General features: G+C 35.0%; 2 protein-coding genes across 3 annotated transcripts in view; one reads left to right on the forward strand and one right to left on the reverse strand.

The window, feature by feature from the left end:
- Positions 1–17,968, reverse strand: part of LOC115222572 — a 101,070-nt gene extending 83,102 nt beyond the window's left edge. Inside the window, exon 1 of one of the 2 annotated variants that reach the window (XM_029792848.2) lies at positions 17,780–17,968. The gene's annotated coding sequence lies outside the window, so the exon portion shown is untranslated. Of the gene's footprint in view, positions 1–15,899; positions 16,023–17,779 lie in introns of those variants that run through there. The other variant, XM_036511523.1, reaches the window with a different exon arrangement.
- Positions 17,969–18,173: 205 nt separating this feature from the next.
- Positions 18,174–23,089, forward strand: part of LOC115222581 (ubiquitin-like protein 3) — an 80,013-nt gene continuing 75,097 nt past the window's right edge. The window contains exon 1 of the mRNA XM_029792861.2: positions 18,174–18,813. Coding sequence (XP_029648721.1) covers positions 18,781–18,813 — 33 coding nt within the window. The 5' untranslated portion in view covers positions 18,174–18,780. The remainder of the gene's footprint in view (positions 18,814–23,089) is intronic.

The following is a 23,089-nucleotide window of genomic DNA, read 5'->3' on the forward strand; positions in this document are numbered from 1 at the left end:
TACACATGTATAATTCATAAAAAAGTGTTTATGTATGCGTAAAGGGTAAAGACCTCCTTCAGTCATCTATGACTCTGGGGTTGCACCTAGAAAGTTCCCCTCTGAGGTACAAGTCTGGGCAAGGTTGTTTATGGAAGACCAGCAGTTACCCATGCATACCAGTCTCTCCTTTCCACACCACTGATGCTATCCAAGGAAAAGGGAAAGGTTAATACAGCTTGGCACCAGTGATGTCACAACTCATTTCTACAGCTGGATGAACTGTAGCAATGTAAAATAAAGTGTCTTGTTCAAGAACACAAAACACAGCCCGATCCGGAAATTGAACTTACTACCTTATGATTGTGAGCCATCTATTGGCTACTCAGATGATTCATAAGATGTAGAGGCCCACATTGATAGTCATTGAATTACTATGTTTTTATAGGTAGCAACAACATTAATTATATTTGTTTTGCACAATAGGTTGTAATTTGAAACCCTGCAACTGTTACTACATTATATAGGCAAATTAATTCCTTGAGTCAGCTTCGTTAAAAACAGATACCTCCTGTACAACTGTCACCGAATAGTTGACATTAATAGACATAACTAGTTAAACAAAAACAATATAAATAAACATAAAAGATGTAAAACTTTTTAAAATTTCCAGATCAATTCAACTTGTGCTAATTGAGGGAATGATATTTTGCGTGAGCTCTTTAACCATTTTGTTACTGTATTTATTTTAAGATACTCTGTGTTTCTTTCAATTAACTTTAAATATTACAAAGAATTTAATAAAATAACTTAGTTACCATTAAGCTGGTGTTCATCATCATTTAATGTCCGTTTTCCGTGCTAGCACGAGTTGGACGGTTCGACCGGGGTCTGGGAAGCCAGGAGGCTGCACCAGTCTCCAGTCTGATCTGGTAATGTTTCTACAGCTGGATGCCCTTCCTAACGCCAACCACTCCGGGAGTGTAGTGGGTTTTTTTTACGTGCCAGGCAAGGCTGGCAGCAGATACGATCGGTTATTGCTTTTTACGTGCCACCGGCACAGAAGCCAGTGAATGTGGCGCTGGCATTGACCATGTTCTGATGGTGTTTTTTACATGCCACCAGCACAGGTATCACAATATTGTTAGGAATATAAATTGTGACTAAGGTTTGGTGGAAGATTTTAATTCGAAACTTATGAAAACAAGACATTTGTACTACAGAGCCAGAGGCGGTTTCAGCCAGGTTGGTATCGAAAGTGTTAACAACATAAGTAGAATGAACACCAGTACAACAGTTATATGAAGTCATATTTTAACAACTATAATTCTGGTACTTTACTTTCTTAAAAACTAGGAAAATAAAATAGCTCAAGAGCAAAAACAATACAAGCATATGCAAGCCAATTGCACATAAAATCTGACATTTGTAAAAACAGATAACAGGACCTCTCATATTTTTAAGACAAGTGTAACTAAAACTAACTCAGTATATGATTGTTACCTATTGTACAAACTTATGAAAGACAAAAGATAATGCATTCTGTTATAATCTTATATCTAAGATGCCTTATATGAACATCAAATTAATCACAATATAACAGGTGTCGTATTTTGCAAACCTTTAAGAAGACTGAGGGCAAAGTTGACTACAGTAGGATCTGAACTTAGAATGTAAAGGTTTGCAAGTAAATATTGCAAGCAGTTTGTAATGATTCTACCAATGCCGGGACCATTTCAGTCTAATTGTAGAGGATTGAACTTGTACATTGTAAAGTTTCTGTGAAATCCATTATCTTTAAATACTGGTGAATTAATTGAAACAATCATAATTACAGACACCTCAATTTTAATATTTTTCATCTTTTACTTATTTCAGTCACTGGACTGTGGCTATACAGGGGTAGCACCTTTAGGTCAAATAAATCTACCCTGTATTTCATCATTTAATGTCTGCTGTCCATGCTGGCATGGGTTGGACAGTTTGACCAGGCTGGTACGTTGGAAGGCTGCACCAGACTCCAGCCTGATTTGGTATAGTTTTCTATGGCTGGATGCTCTTTCTAATGCCAACAACTCTGAGAGTTTAACCGGTGCTTTTATGTGCCTCTGGTATTGGTGCCAATTTGCATGACATTGGTATCTGCCATGACTGTGAGTTGGCTCGACTTGATGGGTCTTCTTCTCAAGTACGACAATGCCAAAGGTCTCGGTCATTACCTCAGTGAGGCCCAATGCTCAAAAGGAACTCAGCCACTTTACCTCTGTGAGGCCCAACACTTGAAAGGAACTCAGCCACTTTACCTCTGTGAGGCCCAACACTTGAAAGGAACTCAGCCACTTTGCCTCCGTGAAGCCCAATGCTTGAAAGGTATTCTTTACATGCCACCAGCATTGGGTTTTCTTAAATTTGGTGCTTATTCTATCAGTCCCTTTTGCAGAAATGCTAAGTTACAGGGTTGTGAACAAGAGAGTTTTGCTGAAAATCTCATTGGCAGCCTTGCAAAAACCTGTTTCCACATCTCACATCTGGGACAGTGTTGCTGCTATTCACACAAACATCCAAAGAAAGATCACTTGTCTGGCATGAAGTTTCTTACCAACACATCCCAGCCTCCAACCAAAGGATGCACTGTCTCCTCTCTCCGTATTTTCTGCTCCTACAATAGTGGGTTTTGCTACTTTGAGCTGGTTGGTGCTGTGCCAGTCCTGACTTCTTTCTTCTCTCCACTTCACAATAACCTACACTTAGTCCTTTCCTCAGTCTTCTGTAATTCCCTATTCACACATTTGTTCCTGCAGGTTTTGACTTGTAAACTACTTTTCAAGAATATTAACTATATTGATCTTGACAATCCTGGCAGCTGTGTGATGGCTATAGACACAGTCCGTTGTTCCAGAATAATTGCTACTTATCCACTCCCAAAAGTGCGTGCGTGGCAGATATTCATACATGTTTATAAATAAAATTCTGCCAAGTTTCTGCACAATAACTAAAAGATTAAAACTGACATAAAAAACCCCAAGCAAAACTTAAAAAAAAAAAATCAACATGAGAGAGAGAAAGAGAGAGAGAGAGAGAGAGAATAAGCAGAGTTATGTAAAAATGTTCAATTTCAATATAATTTCAGCCATAATATTTATTCCTCATTGAGTCTGAAAATAAAACCATTATTCAAATTTTCCTATTCAACATTTATTATAAAATGATACAATGTACCAACAGTACATTGCTGCATTCACATGCCAAAATCAGACACAATGGAATTACTTTCTAAGTAAATTTTAAAGGAATATATGCTATGAAATAGAGGTGCTGGAAGGGCGGGGGTGGGGGTAAAGAAAAAAAATCAAAACTTCATAGGGTGACCCCCACCCTTTGATCATGGGATTGCACCTAGAAAGTTACTCTCTGAGGTACAAGTCTGGGCATGGTTGTTTAAGGAAGATCAGCAGTTGCCCATGCATACCAGCCTCTCTTCTCCATGCCACTGACAAGAACAAAACACACAGCCCAGTCCAGGAATTGAACTCACAACCTCACAATTGTAAACCTGACGTTGTAACCACGGAGTCATTCACCTTCGGAACTTCAGAGCACGCAAGCATATTCAACCATGATTGTACAGAAAAGGCCTAAGAGAACCAGATATATATATATATATATATTTAGGAATATTAATTTTTGAATTGTATTATGTTTATTATTATTATTGTTAAAATATTAATTTATATATAATTTCTTGATAATCATTAGTTATGATACATATACCTATTTAATTTATTATGTTTATTATAATGTGATTTAACGTATTACATATAATTTACTTTGAGAAATAGTTTTGTAAGACAATATATTATTTAATAGTTAGGAGGTCTATTTGTTATGTAGTATTACATTTAAGTAAATAAGTTTAATATTAATTGACATTTTGGTCAATTCTATAAGTGAGTGAAATATTAAAGTCTTCTGAGTGAATTTGGTAGAAAGAAACCAAGAAGCCTGCCAGATATATGTGTGTGCGTGTGGATGAGTGTGTGTGTGTGCGTGAGTGAGTGTGAGCATGCTTGTCTGCTACTACCATTTGACAACCAGTGTTGGTGTGTTTACGTCCCCATAAGTCATTTGACAAAAGATCACCTCCTCCAATGCTCCTTCCCTTCTCAAAGATTCCTTGTCTTGCAAGTTATTTGGTGACCTGCCAGGGCTGGTGCCTGTAAAAAGCAATCAATCCAATCTTCAGGGTGGTTTGTGTTAGGAAGGGCATCCAGCCATAAAAACCATGTCTAAACAGACACAGGAGTCTGGTGCAGACTTCTACCTGGTCGGCTCCTGTCAATCTGTCCAAACTGTGCCAGCATGGAGGGCAGACATTTAACAATGACGATGGAGTCAATTCATTTGACTAAAAATTCTTCAAGGTGGTGTCCCAGCATGGCTGCAGTCAAATGACTGAAACAAATGAAAGACAGATAGCCTACTCTTCCATGGACATCCATTATATACCAAATCCACTCAGTATTTTTGTTTTTGTTACCTGGCTTTTATTGTCTACTTATGTCTATGACATGACTGATTGGTTTAGTCATTTTTGCTACATACAATCAGCTGAGGACTTTTATAATCCAGTCACAAACATAACTGACATTTGCATCTGACTTTTGTTTAGTTCAACATATATACCCAGTTGCTCAACTTTGCCTCTGCCTGTGTCTCCACTTCTTTATAAAAATATCTTCATTGCCATCAAAGCTGTAGCTTTTTAATGAGGGAGCCTTTATAGCAGGGCTTCTCAACCATTTCCTATCTATGGAATCCCATAGCCATTTGATGTTTAAAAATCCCTTTATATTATTTATAATTAAATATTATTAGGACTTGTATAAAAATTATTAAAATATATGTATTATGGGTGCATAATCAATTTATTGCACATATACCTGTCTGAAACACAATTTTTTCATGGACCCTGAAAAATTACTGTGGACCCCCAATTTACTCTGATAGAAAAAGAAACCTAGCTGTTTCTTGCAATACATACCAATATAGACATCTAAAGGAAAATTTTTTTCAGGGGCCCTTAAAATACCATTGTGGATCCCCAATTAACTATTTTGTTGTGTGGCCCTACAAAAAATTTAATATGGACCTTGGTTGAGAAATGCTGGTTTAGAGCCTTTTAACCCTTTAGCATTTAATCTGGTCATATCTGGCTCAAATATTCAATCTGTTTTATGCTCAAACTAATCAGAACTGGTTTTTTGAACCTACCCTAAAATGCCACCATAAAAATAATCACATCATCAAAATCTCAAAGCTATGAGATAATGAAGGATTAATTCAAAAGAATGTGAATAAATAAATTTGACAGGAAAATCTAAATATTAAAGATCTAATAGTGTTTGCTAAAGCATATAGACCCTTGGGTGAGAACCCCTGCATTATAGGGACATTGGAACCGCCAGAAATACTAGCGAAATTTCTTACATCATGCAACCATGTAGAAATGATTGTGGCTAGAATATCTTTGTTTATACATCTGCCTACTAGTGTAGCTAGAGTGTGTGCCAATAGGGGTAGCCTTTCCATTTGCCGCCCCTGGACCCCACAAGAAACATTGCTTACAGCAGCCCCAAAAGTGCCACCCAGGGCAGATTGCCCCAACCTATGTTAGTGGATCTGCCAACCTTAGCTTACCATAACCCAAGTGGCATGTGTTACACTTGCTTCACTGTTGTGCATTTATTGAAATAAAAAAAAAAAAACAACCTAACAAACACCCCCACCCACCCACCTAGCTGTAAGAACAACTGCTCCAGCATTTCCAATGATATGTAAATGTGTATATTCATAAACAATACATGACTGTGAATGCAGAATGGTTTAGAATGATGATAGAGAATAAAATAAGAACTTCTTCAATATCACAAATTATCAAGTTACACATGAAAATGCATTAATTGAAGAATTAACAAATAAAAAACAAAAAACAAAAAGAAAAAAGCTAAACGACAGAATTAATTCCTAACAGCTTTTACTGAATAAGACATTTCTATTTTTACATATGTTTAAAGCCATTGACAGTTATAGCAGACCTAAGTCTCTTATCAGATATTACCCAACTTATAAATACAGATGCCTTATCTCATTAGATTATGAAGCTACCAGAGGTTTGGAAACAGCTTGCTAGTGCAATTTCAGTCATTCAAAAACCCCTGCATACTGGATGCCAGGTTTCATAGAGGGATCACCGAGAGAGAATGTGCACCATTTTGGGGTCTTCCTCTTGACAGCTCTACAGCACACTCAACCACTCAAATGGCCAGATCCAGCCTCTCACACCTGCTTAGTTGGAGGCCCAATCTTCCAAGTTCTTTTACAGGACTTAGAAAAACTGAAGGACTGCTGCAATAAGTGTTTCAATCTGAGAGGTAAATATGGAGAATAAAATCATAATTAACTACCACCCCCTGTAGTCTTTTTTATCCAAAAGCCAGAAACTTTTCAGCACAACCTCATATGTGTGTGTGTGTGTGTACAAGGGGTTATTGAAAAGTTCCTGGCTTTATCATGAAAGACCCAATTGACAGTCCAACCTTCTGAGTTCTTTTACAGGGCTTAGAAAACACTGAAAGACTGCTGCAATAAGTGTGCGAATCTGAGAGGGGAACGTGAAGAATAAAATCAATTTCCTGCTGTTATATGGTGGACTCTAAAGAAATTAGGAGTAGAGGAGTGGTTTGTTAGATCTGTACAAGCCACGTACAGTGAAGCTGTCAATAAGGTGAGAGTCGGCCATGAATACAGTGATGAATTTAGTGTACAGGGCTCAGTTAGTTCTCAACCCACTCTTTTTCATTATAGCCCTCCAGGCCATAACAGAGGAATTCAAAACTGGGTGCCTGTGGGAACTGCTAAATGCTGATGACCTTGCTCTTGTTGCAGAATTGGAGAAGAAATTCCAGGTATGGAAACAAAACCTGGAATCAAAGGGCCTTAAAGTTAACCTGGTAAAGACCAAAGTTGTTGTTAGTAAGACAGATAAAACTCTTTCTATCAGGTAAATGGCCCTACTAAATATGTAGGAAAGAAGTTGAAAGAAATTCCATTCGTTGCACCCAGTGTAAACTATAGAAACATAAGAGGTGCAGTGGAATCACAAGTAGATTAACCCTTTTGTTACCAACCCGGCTGAAACCAGCTCTGGCTCTGTAGTACAAATGTCTTGTTTTCTTAAGGTTTTAATTAAAATCTTCCATCAAACCTTAGTCACAATTTATGTTCTTGACACTAGCTTAATGATAACTAAGTTATTTTACTAAATTCTTTGTTATATTTAAAGTAATTGAAAGAAATACAGAGCATCTCAAAATAAATATGGTAATGAAAGGGTTAACAGATAAAATAGTCTTTGTATGTGGTAGATGTGCAGGACCAATAAACACTAAGAGCACACGGGAATTAGATTCTCTCAAATGCCTAGGAGGATCTCTTGAGGTTGTAGATAGTTTCTGTTACCTAGGTGACCAAACTAGCCATGGTGGAAGATGCTCTGAAAGTATTGTTTCTAGAATAAGAATAGGGTGGAGGAAGTTCAGAGAACTATTTCCTCTTAGCAACAAAAGGACTCTTTCAGAGTAAAAGGTAGACTGTATGATGCTTGTGTGTGAATGGCTATACTCCATGGTAGTGAGACATGGGCTCTAAATGCAGAAGATATGTGTAGACTGGAGAGAAACAAAGGTAGTATGCTCTGTTGGATGTGCAACAATGGTGCATATGTACGGCAAAGTGCAAATGTATTGAGAGAAAAGTTGGGCATAAGAGGAATCAAATGTAGCATGCAAGAGAAAAGACTACATTGGTTTGGACATGTGATGTGTGTGAATGAAAACAGCTGCATGAAGAAGTACCGATCACTGAAAGTGGATGGTACCCATGGAAGAGGGAGACCCAGGAAGACATGGGATGAAGTGGTAAGAACTGATCTCAGGAGACTGGGCCTCACAGAGGAAATGACAATAGACAGAGATGTCTGGTAATATGAGGTTCCTGAGAAGACCCGCCCATATAAATGAAACTGAGTTTTACAAGCCAGCCACACTTAACAAGAAAACTTCTCACACACCCTACCACAGCAAACAAAACTATGTCTACATCTTTTCTCTTCCTTGCATTCCCACATCATGCACAATGCTTACCTCCCACTCCCCAATCCTGTCCTCTTGGTTTTGTCTCACTGTATCATATCATTGCTTTCCACTAGCACCCTCTGACCTGTGTGTTCCACCCACATCATGTAACAAGAAAACTTCTCAGATACCCTACTACAACAAACCAAACTATATCTCAACATCTCTTCCTCACATTTCCTCCTTCACACACTATGCCTACCTCTCACTCTACAGTCTTGTCCTCATGGCCCTGTTTCTCTGTATCATTACTATCCAGCAGTCTATATATACCCAAGTTTTTATGACTCACTTCCCCAAACTCTAATCCTGCACCTTTTGCAATATCCAGCCACTTATGACCTTCGAACCTCAAGGATATTATACCCTGGCATGTGCCACCATCTATATCTCTCTCTTCCTTTACTCAACTATCTCATTTATATTTTGATCCCCATCCATTGTGAGTATGCCTGGCACTTTGCTACCATCTATATCCTGCTGTCACCCACTTTCTGTCTCTCTCCTTCTCTTGCACTTCCCTCAGGTTGAGTAACCATGTATCTCTTTGCAGCAGTGCATGTGTTTCTGGTTTCATTCTCTCTCTCTCTCTCTCTGGCCGGGTAACCTTGTACCTCCTGTACAGCAAGATATCTGTTTCTGTGTCTCTGTCTCATCATCTGACACAAGATCACCTCCTTCAGTGCCCTCTCTCCTCACAAATGATTTTTGTCTTGCAAGTTACTTGATGACCCTGTCAGTGTAGGTGTCACTTAAAAAGCACCCAGTCCACACTGTAAAATGGTTGGCATTCGGAAGGACATCCAGCTATAAAATCCTTGCCAAAACTGACCTCGCCTGTGCTTGTGCTATGTAAAAAGCACTAAGTCCACTCTGCTGAGTGGTTGGTGTTGGGAAGGGTATCCAGCCGTAAAAATCTTGCCAAATAGTAACAGATGTCTGGTGCAAGCTTCTGCCTGACCACCTCCTGGCAAACTATTCCACCCATGCCAGCATGGAAGGCAGATGTTAAACGATGGTAGTTGATCCTCCAGTATTCTTTTATCCAAAGCCAGGAACTTTTCAACACCCCCCCTCTGTGTGTGTATATATTATATATAGGCACACATACACACACATGTATACAACGGGGTGCTGGAAAGTTCCCAACTTTAAGGGTATAGTGAAAGACCCAGTTGGAGGCCCAACCTTCCAAGTTCTTTTCAGGGCTTAGAAAAACTGAAGAGCCACTGCAATAAGTGTGTGAATCTGAAAGGGGAATATGTTGAATAAAATCATATTTAACTAATTCCCTTGTATTTTCTTTTACCTAAAGACAGGGACTTTTCAGCCCCACCTTGTAATTCAAAACAATGTGAATAAAAAACATTACATTTGACAGAATTATGTGAAATCTAAAGGGTTAAATGGGAAGAAAGCGGGAATTTTGTTCAAGTGTTTTCAAGGGGTTTAACAAACACTATTAGACCACTAAAATGGGTCTAAACCAGTGGTTCTCAACTGGGGTCCATGTAAGATTTTTGGAGGCCCACACAAAGGAGTAAACTGGGGATCCACAATATTTTCAGGGCCTGAAAAAATTAGCTTTAGATGTGCGTATTGGTATGTATTGCAAGAAACAACCAGGTTTCTTTAACATTTTACATAGTTCAACCTACACATGTTAATGTGTAAAAAAAAAACAAAATAGGAATTTTGAAAAAAAGTTTCAATAAAACTACGTTTTAGACATCAAATGACTACAGGGTCCCACCACAAAATAATAATCAAAGGGGTCCACAGATAAAAAAAAAAAACAATGAGTCCCTGCTTTAGATGTATGTATAGCAAGAAACAGCTAGGTTTCTTTCTCTAACATTTTACATGCTTCAACCTTCACAAGTTAATGTGTGATAAACAAAATAGGAATTTTGGAAGAAATTTCTATAAAACTAGTTTTTCAACACCGAATGGGGGTCCACCAGCATAGAATAGTAATCAAAGGGGTTTATGGATGAAAAATGGTTGAGAACCCCTGATCTAAACTATTGTGTTTGTAGGTGGGTGATTAAGTGAAATGTATGACTCAAAGCTAAAATGTAAACTTCACAAAATCTTATCTCTACAAGTCTTAAACCTCACAGAAGAATTAATAAGGCAAATGGAAAATATTTCTGCTGAAAATAAAGAAATTTTTTATTAACTAATTTATATAAATATGATAAAAAGTGTGAAAGCAATTATAATATGATTGCTGTTTAGAGACTCAAAATAACATTGCTCAATATGGACATGAATTCAAGCAGTGATAACAGATATAATTTCTCTATTAAAAATAGTGTATTCCTTATTTTTTAAAAGTTTTCACAGAAATTCCTTTTAAAAGATAAGAGTGTCATATCAAATTTCATATATCTAAATGGATTCAGAAAGTCTCTATATGTTCATATACTCATGAAATAAACATGCTAATTATATATATATATATAATAAATATTAAAGCTGCTGGCTTCTTTTGATCAGGTAGAAAGTAAACTGGACAAGAAGAGTGAACAATTGAATAACTCCTAAATACCAGTTTTACTCACAGGCTTCGTCTTGGGGATATTGAATTGAAAGGCAAAAATGACATAGGGAAAGTTTCTAAGATGGTACAGCTACTTAAATTCTAATAAAACCAGTTCAGTCTTGTACTATTTTGGGTATTCAAAACTTCAACATAAGAAATCGTTTTTTTATGTTGCAGAAGTAAGTTTTTGTTTAGAAACCAAATGATATTTGTGACACTTAGCTCATCCCTTTAGTTACTGGTTCTCACACATTTTTTTTCTCTATGGACCCCATTGATGTCTATTTTACTCAACTAGACATCCATAGACATTCAACGAATATATTCTTTTACTTGTTTCAGTAATTTGACTGTGGCCATGCTGGAGCACCGCCTTTTGTCGAATGAACCACTAAATTATGGGAATGTAAAGATACCAAGATTGGCTGTCAAGTGATGGAGTGGGAACAGACACACACAAGCATATATATATATATATATATATATATATATATATATATTTCTTTCCTAATTTATATACATATATTTTGCGAAATTTGATTTAGTATTTCTAAATTGAATTTTTCCCTGTAAGTTTGGAATAATATTCCCCAATATTATTATATATATATATATGATGAGCTTTTTCAGTTTCTGTACATCAAATCCCTCACAAGGCTATAGTAGAAGATATTTGTCCAAGGTGCCAGGCAGTGGGACTGAAGCCAGAACCATGTGGTTGTGAAGCAAGCTTCTTACCACACAGCCACTCCTGCGCCTATGAGAAAAAAAAAACAAACATCCTACTGTATTTTTATTCTTTTACTTGTTTTAGACATTCAACTGTGGCCATCCTGGACCACTGCCTTAAAGGGTTTTAGTCAAAGAAATTGATCACAAGACTTATTTTGTCAGCCTAGTACTTATTCTATTGGTCACTTTTTGCCGAACCACCAAGTTATGGGGTCGTAAACACACCAGCATCGGTTGTCAAGTGATGTTGGGGGGGACAAACACATACATATACACACACACACACACACATATATATATATATATACAATGGGCTTCTTTCAGTTTCCGACTACCAAATCCACTTGCCCAAGATGCCACGCAGTGGGACTGAACCCGGAATCATGTGGTTGGTAAGCAAGCCACTTACTACACAGCCACTCCTGCGCCTATGTATGTATATTTTATCTTTATCTTGTTTCAGTTGTTAGACTATGGCCCTGCAGGAGCACCACCTTGAAATTCAGTTGAATGAATTGATCCTAGTACTGTTTAACAATTTTTTTTTAAACCTGGTACTTTTTCTTTTGGTCTCTTTCACTGAACTCCTAGATTATGGGGATGTGAGCATCCAACACCAGTTGTCAAGTGGTGGTTGGGGACACAGACATAAAGACACACACATATTTTCAGTATGCTTCTTTCCGTTTCTGTTGACCAAATCCACTCACTAGGCTTTGGGCAGCTTGGGGCTATGACAGAAGAGGTGCCATACAGTGGGACTGAACCTGGAACCATGTGGTTGGGAAGCAAACTTCTTACAACAGTCATTAGAGAGAGAGAGTGAGTGAATTGGGTTAAAAATTTTACAGTATCCAAATTTGTTTTCTCCAGACCTAGATCATCATCATCATCATCACTTAATGTCCACTTTCCATAATAGCATGGGTTGGACGATTTGACTGAGGTCTGGCGAACCAGATGGCTGCACCAAGCTCCAATCTGATATGGCTGAGTTTCTACAGTTGGATGCCTTTCCTAACGCTAACCACTTCGAGAATGTAGTGGGTGCTTTTACGTGCCACCAGCACATTGCTGGAATGAATGAAAATTGAGTTTGCTCTCATCAAGAACACATGTTTATGGATGTCTGGGGTCATAAGAATGAGTAAAGGGATTAGGACAGATGTTCATTATCATCATCATCATCATAATGTTCATCTTTCATTGCTTGCACAGGTCAGACAGAATTTGTTGAGGCAGATTTTGTATGGCTTCCCATTGCCAAACCTCACTTGTTTTCAAGTAATGTAACCATGGTCAGAAGCGGTACCATAAAATATTGGAAATGTATGACATTTATCTACAACAGTCGTGTGATGTCAAGATAAGGGGGACACACAAACACATGCATCTTTCAGTTTCTAAAGTAGAAGAAACCCGCCCAAGATGCCATGTAGAGGAACTACACCTGAAACCATGTGGTTGGGAAGCAAGCTTTATACTTATACAACCATGTCTGCACTATTTACTTAACCCCACCATAAAAAAAAAACAAACTCAATAAGACTAATTTTCCAAAATGGGAAGATACCAATAATTTTCTTTAGATATTAGTATTTTTCTGAAAGAAAATAATAGGGAGCAGGAACTCTGTATCTCAATTAATGGTGGTGCTAAGTACCAGCAGTACAAATGTCTAAAGAGGTGAACATTCTGAACCATTAAGGCTTAAAAGTAGATAGAGTGGACTGGCCTTGTAACCTACATGAATTTATTATTAATGAAAACAGTGGATCTTGTGATAATATGTTCTTTAATTGTACAACTTAAAAAAAAGTTCCCTCCGAGCTGGCATGGAAATTATCTCACATTTTATGAAATAGGCCTTTTTTTAAAATTTTAAATAGATTAAGGAGAAGGGGAAGAGAAGTGCCCATGAATTTTTTTCCAGGTCTTATAAGAAGGGAGTGGTGTGGGAAAAGTTACCCCGAGACCAAAGATTGGAGCCTGAATGCATGTAGCAATGGGTGGCAAGTTGATATTAGAAAAAATAGTGAGAAATAAACTAATAAAGACAGAAAGAAAAGCTGAAGCAACAAAGCTTGGGACACAAGCTGAATGAAAGCATGTGAGCTACAGAATATTAGAAGTTTTTGGTTAATGAATGTAAGACCAATTATGAGTGAAAGCTACATGTGGAGTAAAAACCGACTGTGGCAAGCTATAGCCGATAAAACATACCAGAATCAGATATGTAGTTGGCTAATGACTTAGAATAGGTTAGGTTGAACCCTAAAAACAAACAGCTATGTATGAAGTTTAGTCATCATCGTAGCTTTTGCAGCCACTTTTCTATGATGATAATTAAAAATAACATTAGCTATTCAAGAATTACAGATATAAATAAGACGAGAAAAGGCCATATGGCAATCATACCTAATTTGAGCTTCTCAAAAAATGCGTTGAAGCTTATGTCTCACACAAAAACTGCTGTTTCTTGCATGACAGAACAATTCATTAAGAAACTATTTTTAGAAGTGTAAAAACACATTATGTGCTAATGCTCTCAATATAATGTACATAATACAATAGAGTTGCAAAAAAATAACGTTTATTATTGTTGTAAGCATATTAAAAGTAGAGGCAGCCAACTTGCATATTAAAAATCAAAATTTAAAGATAATAACCAAATGCCTGCAACTCTAAAGGACTCTCTTAGCTTCAATTCTCTTCAGGATAACGAGAAGCTTGAAACATTTTCATTATTCTTAAAAGAAAAGTTTATGAGAGGAGCTTAAACTTCATGTGAAAGTAGATATTTCATGCTGATCACAACACATGGATCTACCTAAAATGTAGAGATCACCTCTAATCTTACTATTAACTTTCTGGAGTGTCTTAGTAAATGAATATATAAAACACTTGTTTCAATGACACATTGCAAATATCAAAATTTTTATTAAACATTGCAGATAAGAGTTAAACCATTGAAATCACAGCTGTCTTAAAAAAAAGCAAATAAAACAAGACATTGAAATCATTGGTGTCCTTTGCCTGGATACAAGTGCTATATATTTTGAGAGGACAGATGGAAATGGTACTTCGTAATGTTTTGTCTTTCAAATTCATTGATACACTCCACTAAGAATGATAGGACTTCGATTATGATCGAATCTAGGCTGCGTAAACGAAACAATTTTACATCTCTAACTTTATAAATGTAAGTTGAGAGTAATTTAGAAACTGACGAGTATTTTTTCTTTTTCCAAAGGAAAACATTACATCGTTTTACGGAGGAGACTGGGCACGTAGGTGACAAAAATAAAATCTTTAAATTGATCAGTGAATAGCAATAGCATTTAAATATTAGAAAACAACGGATCAAGAGGCGAAATGAAAAAAATATTTCTAACATTGGTCTAAGACCTCACAGTTTGTGGGAGGAAATAGTAGGTAACCGAAGTGTAACCCAGCAAGATCTCAGCTAAAGAAAGTACTCAAGGCATTTTGAGTACTTTGAGTGGTATTTTACACCATTCTATCAATTCTCCGCCCTTGATAATGGTATCTGGATCTAAGAACTGAAGTTCAATCAGTTTTTAAAAAGTTATAAAATTATATTACCGATACTTAACCGGTATCGGTGGCGTTGAAAGAAATAGGCAATCGTCATTTTCGATAGCAACCCTTTTCTATGTAACTTTACTCTGAAATTTTCATAACAAATCTCCACGGCTAGGTGATCACAAGTAATATGCAGAAATTATAATGTTGAGAGGTGATCTATCTCCCGAGGAGACGGACTTCCATTTAACGAATTTTTGTCTTAGTCAATTCAGATTGGAATTTTCGTCAACTAAAGCGTCCTACATGAGATTATAAATTGAAACCATATGCATTTCGCAAAACTTATTGAATAAATTTGAAATTCAAAAAACAAAAATGTAGGCATAAATATAAAGAAATTACAGGAATAAAAATGTGTAGCATATAAAATAATATCTTTTATATAAAACAAATATGTATTAGAACAAATAAAGACTGAACGAAGTGAAATATTTGTTGTAATAGCATAATTATTATTCGATATAAGGTGTAAAAGAAATGGACTATATCATACAGTTTAAAGAAGAAGAAGAAAAAAAAGACACCAGTGCATATGTATAATCTGAAATCAAAGAAAAGTTACAGACTGCGAACTAGAAATAATGATTACAAAGTTTTTTGCGAGAACTAAGATAAAGGTAGGAATTATTGCGCATCTATCAAGCTGAACATTATCACTGTACGAGGGGGGAGCAAAGAGGTAAGTTGAAAAAGAGTTTACCTATTAAATATTATGAAGATCGTGTGTTACCAACTTACTCGAAGTGGAAAAAAAAAGGTGGGGTGATAAAACAATACTCTCAAATTATTTATAAGTAATTATTTGATGAAACAAAATAGTATGTTAAATAGATAAATACCTGATTTACATATTAGCTTTTAAGCATTAAAGAGTTAAGCTATCAGCGAAAGAATAGCAAATAATTTCCCCACCTCTTCAATTTACACCCGTGTTGTTTCGACTGGAACTTCTCTAAACCAGGGTGAAAAATGTGTCGAGACTGTGGTATGGGGATGCTGGGATTGATACGAGAACTTTTCCAATTAAAAAACAAACAAAAAAAGAAACCGTTTATGACACCCGACTTAATCGCTGTTCAAATGGAAGAAAACAAAAAAAGCAGGAAAAAAAAATCTAATTCTACAGCAAAATCTCAAAAGTGACAGGATCATATTGGCATTATAGAATTTAATTTCAAAATCTAAACTTAGTAAACTATATAAACCAACGTGTATTTGTATTTATGAGCGAGTTGCGTGTGTGGACGATGGAAATAAGTTACCGTACTACCAAGCGACTCACTTGCCCTACAAACGACCAGAATTAGGGGAAAGGGGACTGTTTAAGATAAGAACACCCAAATAATCGGAACAACAGATTATTTCCGAAGTTATTTCAGAAAGTATATTTAGTTCAAAACTAAAAGAAACGGGTAAGAGAAATAGAAAGAAAGAAAGAAACTTTGGGTATTTTAAAAGAAGTTGGTTTTCAAGAATTTTATTTTCATCATTGCTGAGACATTTCAAAGAAAGTGATAATTTCAAGAAAATACGAGTAAACAATTATTTTTTTTTCAGCAAAGAGAATAATATGTAGGTGCGGTACTTATAAAACAGAATGGTTCGAAATTATGAACGACTGCAGCAATGATGAGGGAATAAGCATCCATGCGGTCGACTGACCTGGTAGAAATAGCAGCCAAATCTCCTTCAAATCGTATTTCAACCCCACCTTTTATTTTTTGGCAAACGATACATTGAATGTAATTTTAGAAATGCAAAAATACAGAATGATCATTACTATATCGAAAAACTTTAATGTACATTCTTTCGATCGGGGCTGGTTTGGATTAAAAACCAAAAGATGACAAGAACCGTCATCCATATCAGCCAACCAGAAGTTACATCTTAAAAGTACCTGTAGATATAATAATTACTTTTAAACAAATTTAGAAATAGCATTTAAAAGCAAACAACAAAACAGGGTTTATACAAATATTTTCATATCAAAAAAGAATCAAAATTATTGAATCAATGAGTTGTCAATTTTTGTATACCAATAAGTAAATAGCGGCAATTGCTAGCATAAATGGGAAAGGTAAGGGCGATCCCCTCGAAAACTATTAAATAAGCAAATTCAACTTACATGCAAAATAAAATAAGGATATATATATATATAATCCTTTTATTTTGTATATAGTTCAATTTGCTTATTTAGTGACTTTCGAGGATCCGCATGAATATATCAAAGACATGAAACAGAGTAAAACAAAAATTGTTAAATGATTTTTCCAAGAGTTAAAGAAAAAAAACTTACATACTAGAATACGGTGTTCTTTGAATCGAAGAAAAACCGCAAAACTTTTAGGCGTGTGTGTGTGTGTGCGTGTTTTTTTTTTTGGGGGGGGGTCATTCTAATGGTATGTGCTTCTTTTAAACGGGGGATAAAAAGTCTTCATATAAGAGAAGAATAAAATTTATTCGACGAACAGAACCGGGGGGAAACTCTGAGTGGAGTGACTTGTGATAATTTCAGTTCTGAATAAAATAATAAAAACAGTTCTTATGTATTTATTGCAAGTTGACAGATAAAAAAACAGGTCCTCGCACGAAGGATGGATGGAGGGAGAGAGAGAGAGGTGAAGGAAAGATAAATAGTAAAAGATCTGTTAGAATTCATGAAGAAAAAAAAAGTTAATAATTAATTTTAAAAGTACCAATTAGAAGATCCGATTCTTACCGTGGAAGTTGTTCAAGAATCATAAAAAAAAAGCATCAGAGCCGTTGTCGTTGCTGCCCACAACAACAACAGACCATTTCAGAAAAAAAGCATCGAGCATCGAAATGTGTGCCTCTGTTCCTCTGACGTCGACGCAATGTGCTCTCTCTGCCTGACGCCACTTAACTACCGCCCCGCCTCCATAAAATTTCAACACTAACACGCCCACAATGCATTGCGGTCTCTCCCCTTCCTCCTACTCCTTCCCTGTTTGCTTGTACTGCACTGCACTCACTCTCCTCTCACTGTCCCTCTTTTTTCACCCCCCTCGCGTTCTCTGTATGTGTCGTTTGCGCTCACTCTCAATTCACTCGCTCACTTACTCGCTCTCGCCGTCTCATTCTCTCCGTTTTCTCCCTTTACTCTCTTTCTCTTTCTCTCTCTCTTACCACCACCTCCACTAGACGCCATAATAACCAAACACCGAGTTATGGAGAAACACCACTGAAGAAAGGTTGACCTAATGTCGGGTTGTTTTTTTTTGCCTGCCAGTGTTTCTTTCGTCGTTAAAAAAAAAACTAAGAAAAAAAAGAACACACCACGCCGTGTTTCAGTGTCTTAATGGGTATCAGTCTGTTTTAAAATGCCGGAAAGCCGTCGATGCAGTTGAAAATTATTCGACTTCGTCGTCTGAGTTTGTCCTAAAAAAGAAAAAAAAAAAGAAACACACACACACACACACACACCAAGAAAAAGGCCAAAACCCCCTGAAGAAGAAAACACCACCAACAACAACAACAAAAGGCCAAACAACACAAAAACAAAACAGAAAGAAAGAGAGAGAGAGAGAGAGAAAGAAAGAAAGAAATAGAGAGAGAGAGAGTGAGAGAGAGAAAGCTCTAAAGAAAAAAGAAAAAGAAAGAAAACAAGAAGCTTATAATACCGAGTCTCTTCCCCCCCCCCAGATTTTTTGTTTAAGTCTTTATAAAACTACGTAGGAGCAAAGACAAGTAAAGCAGGATATGGGGACCAAAGGCCCTATTCCTCGCGATAAGGTGAGCAAAGATCATTAAAGTATTTTCCCTTTCGAATTTAAACACACACACACACACACATAATATTAATATATCTATGTATAATGTGTGTGTGTGTGTGTGTGTATATATATTGTTACAAGATTATATATCTATGTTAGCATGTGTATATATATATATATATATATATATATATATACACACATGTATATATATGATGATGATGATAATGATATCTATTATATGTATTGCCTTGTTTTTTTTCTTCTTCTTCTTCTATGTTTATATGTCTAATCTGTCTGTGTGTCTTCGACCTTTTCTGTCTGTTTGTCATTTTAAAATCTTTTTCTTTTGTGTGTGTGTGTGTGTGTGTGTGTCTCTGTTTTATTTATTACACTACTTAAAACCACTTCTTCTGGTTAAAAAGAAAAGAAAAAAAAACTGATTACAAAGAACAGATTTATTATTATTATCATTATTATTATTATTATTATTATTATTATTTTCTAAAAAAAAAAAAAGAAAAGGCCATAATATATATAAAAGGAACCTTCTTCTGTGAGAAATATATATACATGCAGCATTCATGTTAAATTGCTTCCTTTTTCATATTCATATTTTCTCGCTTCTTTCCTTAACTGGGCTTTCAATAACGATGAAAAGCTTTTTTTCAACACACCATTATATATATATATATATATATATATATATATATATACACACACAAACACCATTAGAAATCTCACAGTTTATTTATAAGGGCCTCTGAATTTTATTTACATACCATCAATTAACTTAAGCCATTATATACATACATTGCTGTCTTTGCCACGCACTATATATATATATATATATATTCATATATATGTATATAAAATCATACATATATGTATTATTTGTGTGTGTGTGTGTGTATATATATATAATCAATATTGCATTAAAAATCGAAGTATTGAATATTTTACTGTGGTGTGTGTCTGATGTTTGTCTTGGCGTTGATGTGACCTTTATATACATACATACATATATATACATATACATATATGTGTATGTATGTATGTATAACCAATTATATCCATACACATAATCTAAAGCACACACACACACATTATACATACATACATTTATATATATATATATATATCTATGTATAATGTGTGTGTGTGTGTGTGCATTAGATTATGTGTATGGATATAATTGGTTTATATTGAAAATGATAAACAATTATCGTGATGGCAACCACCATCAAGTGTGTTCTTAACTATCTTTGTCTCTCTCCCGACAAGGAAGCGAAGAATTACACAATCTTTCACTGATACCTTGTGTGTCTGTCTGTCTTCAATATTTCCGTCTCAACTGTTCCGTCTCGTATCTATATATCCTCTCTCTCTCTCTCTCTTATTATACATACATACATATATATATATATATTTCTTTTATCAGATCATCGTTTTTATTTTAAGAATTCAAGTCTAATCTCACTTGAAAAATGTTATCAAAACTCGTATTTATTGCATTGTAATTTGCTTAGATTTACTATTATTATTATTATGTTATTGTTATTATTTATTATTGTATTATTATTATTGTTGTTGTTGTTATTATTGTCATTATCATCATCATTTCGTTTCCTTTCTTTTTGGTTTAGTAGTTGATGTTGCCAATCCTTCCTTCCTTCATGTTGGTGTCTGCTGTTCGAATGTTGGCTTTAAACTCCTCGCCAACTTCTTCATCGCCAAAGCAAAACCAACAATTACCACTACCTTTTTGTAATATGTATTTCTTCACACAAAGCCCTCTACACACACACACACACACACACACAGAGTATATATATATATATATATATATATATATATATATATATATATATACACGTATGTGTGTATAGATATGCGTATATATATGTGTGTGTATATATATACACGCGTATGTGTGTATAGATATGCGTATATATATGTGTGTGTATATATATACACGCGTATGTGTGTATAGATATGCGTATATATGTGTGTATATATATATATATATACACGTATGTGTGTATAGATATGCGTATATATGTGTATATATATATATATATATATATATACACGTATGTGTGTATAGATATGCGTATATATGTGTATATATATATATATACACGTATGTGTGTATAGATATGCGTATATATATGTATGTATATATATATATATATACGTATGTGTGTATAGATATGCGTATATATATGTATGTATATATATATATATACACACGTATGTGTGTATAGATATGCGTATATATATGTATATATATATACACGTATGTGTGTATAGATATGCGTATATATATGTATGTATATATATATATATACACGTATGTGTGTATAGATATGCGTATATATATGTATGTATATATATATATACACGTATGTGTGTATAGATATGCGTATATATATGTATGTATATATATATATACACGTATGTGTGTATAGATATGCGTATATATATGTATGTATATATATATATACACGTATGTGTGTATAGATATGCGTATATATATGTATGTATATATATATATACACGTATGTGTGTATAGATATGCGTATATATATGTGTATATATATATATACACGTATGTGTGTATAGATATTCGTATATATATGTATATATATATATATACGTGTGTGTATGTGCATATATGTATATGTGTATATATATATATGTATAAACGTATGTGTGTGTAGATATATATATATGTGTGTGTATAAACATGTACGTTGGCCTTTGTGTGTTAACTTAGAGACTGAATTGTAACCATGTAAATACTACACAATATAATCTATATATTTGGGTTGTTCCATTTACGTTTCTGGCTGAGAGAAGCTAAAAAAAAAATCTTTTTAGCTTCTCTTTTGCAAGCTCATTATTACAATTTTTACAGTTTCTTGTTGAATTCAGCGTCTGATTTTCTTTCTGTTTGCTTTTTGTCGTGTTATATATATATTTGAATATTATTATTTTTCCTTTTTCCTTTCGTTACCATTATTAACTATATATATACATAATGTTCATTCTATCTATCTGTCTATCTATCTCTCTCTCTCTCTATATATATCTATATGTGTGCGTTCTTTGGTTTCGTGAACACACACACACACACGTGCGTGCGTGCGTGTGTGTGTGTGTGTATTAGCATCTTTTTAAGCGCCCTCAATTCTTCCAACTAAACCTTTCCAGCCGTCATGATATTCTAATTCAGAGATTTAAATGCAGAGAAAAAGCGAAGTGGAAAAATCGTAATGGAAGACGCACAGACCGATGTTGAACCGACTTTAAAAAAAAAAAACACGCACACACAACACCGTTTACATAAAAATACAGTTAATAATTGCCTCTTATTAAATGCGGTACAATTAAGCTTACTTATCTGTGTGTATTACCGCGCATATATACCTATTTTTGCTCTTTACTGTAAACAATAACCTCTTTTTGACTACTAAAGGTGTGTGTATGTATATATATATATATATATATATATATATATATATATATATATATATATATATATATAAAAATGCGCACACACACAGAGGCCCCATGTCAGTTTGTGATGGATTGAGGGTGTGTGGATTCGTTATGTATATAACTAATATATATATCAATGAACTTTGAGGCTAACCAGTTTTCTTGTGGCATATATAGTTCTTTGTTAACCTACCTACGTGTATATTTCAGGTGCATGCGTGTGCGCGTGTGTGTATATATGTATGTGTAGTTGTGTACATTTGAGGAGGCCTAATTTCCTTTTTAGTCTTGAAAAATTGCCGTTCGGGGGTCCCCAGAGTTTGATACATGTATCAATTTGATATATATCTCACATACATGTACCTGAAATATACACGTAGGTTTTAAAAAAAAGAACTATATATATATGTTATGTATATTTCTGATTATGTGAACAAAAAACAAAAAAAATGAGTGAGTGATCATTCATATTCAGTGTTTTTTAAATTCAAACTTTCTTTGAAAACGAAATGCTTTGTTTTGGCTGAAATACCTACTGTACTGGAAAAGCATTTTGTAAACAATTTTTTTTTTCTACTGTGAAGAAGTGAGATAACATTTTGGTCTTTAAAAATATTCCCTCCCACACATCACATTTCAATTTTGGTTTTTATTTTTTTTTATTCCCTCCCAATTCTCTTACCTATTTGCCTCTTAAATGTATTGTAGCAGTTTAGTTAAATATTGGTCTATATAATACGCTTGCTTATTTCAACATTACGGAAATCATCTTACCTTCTTTTAGATGTGAC

The sequence above is a fragment of the Octopus sinensis genome, linkage group LG20 (genome assembly GCF_006345805.1).
Source record: "Octopus sinensis linkage group LG20, ASM634580v1, whole genome shotgun sequence".
Lineage (NCBI taxonomy): Eukaryota > Metazoa > Mollusca > Cephalopoda > Octopoda > Octopodidae > Octopus > Octopus sinensis.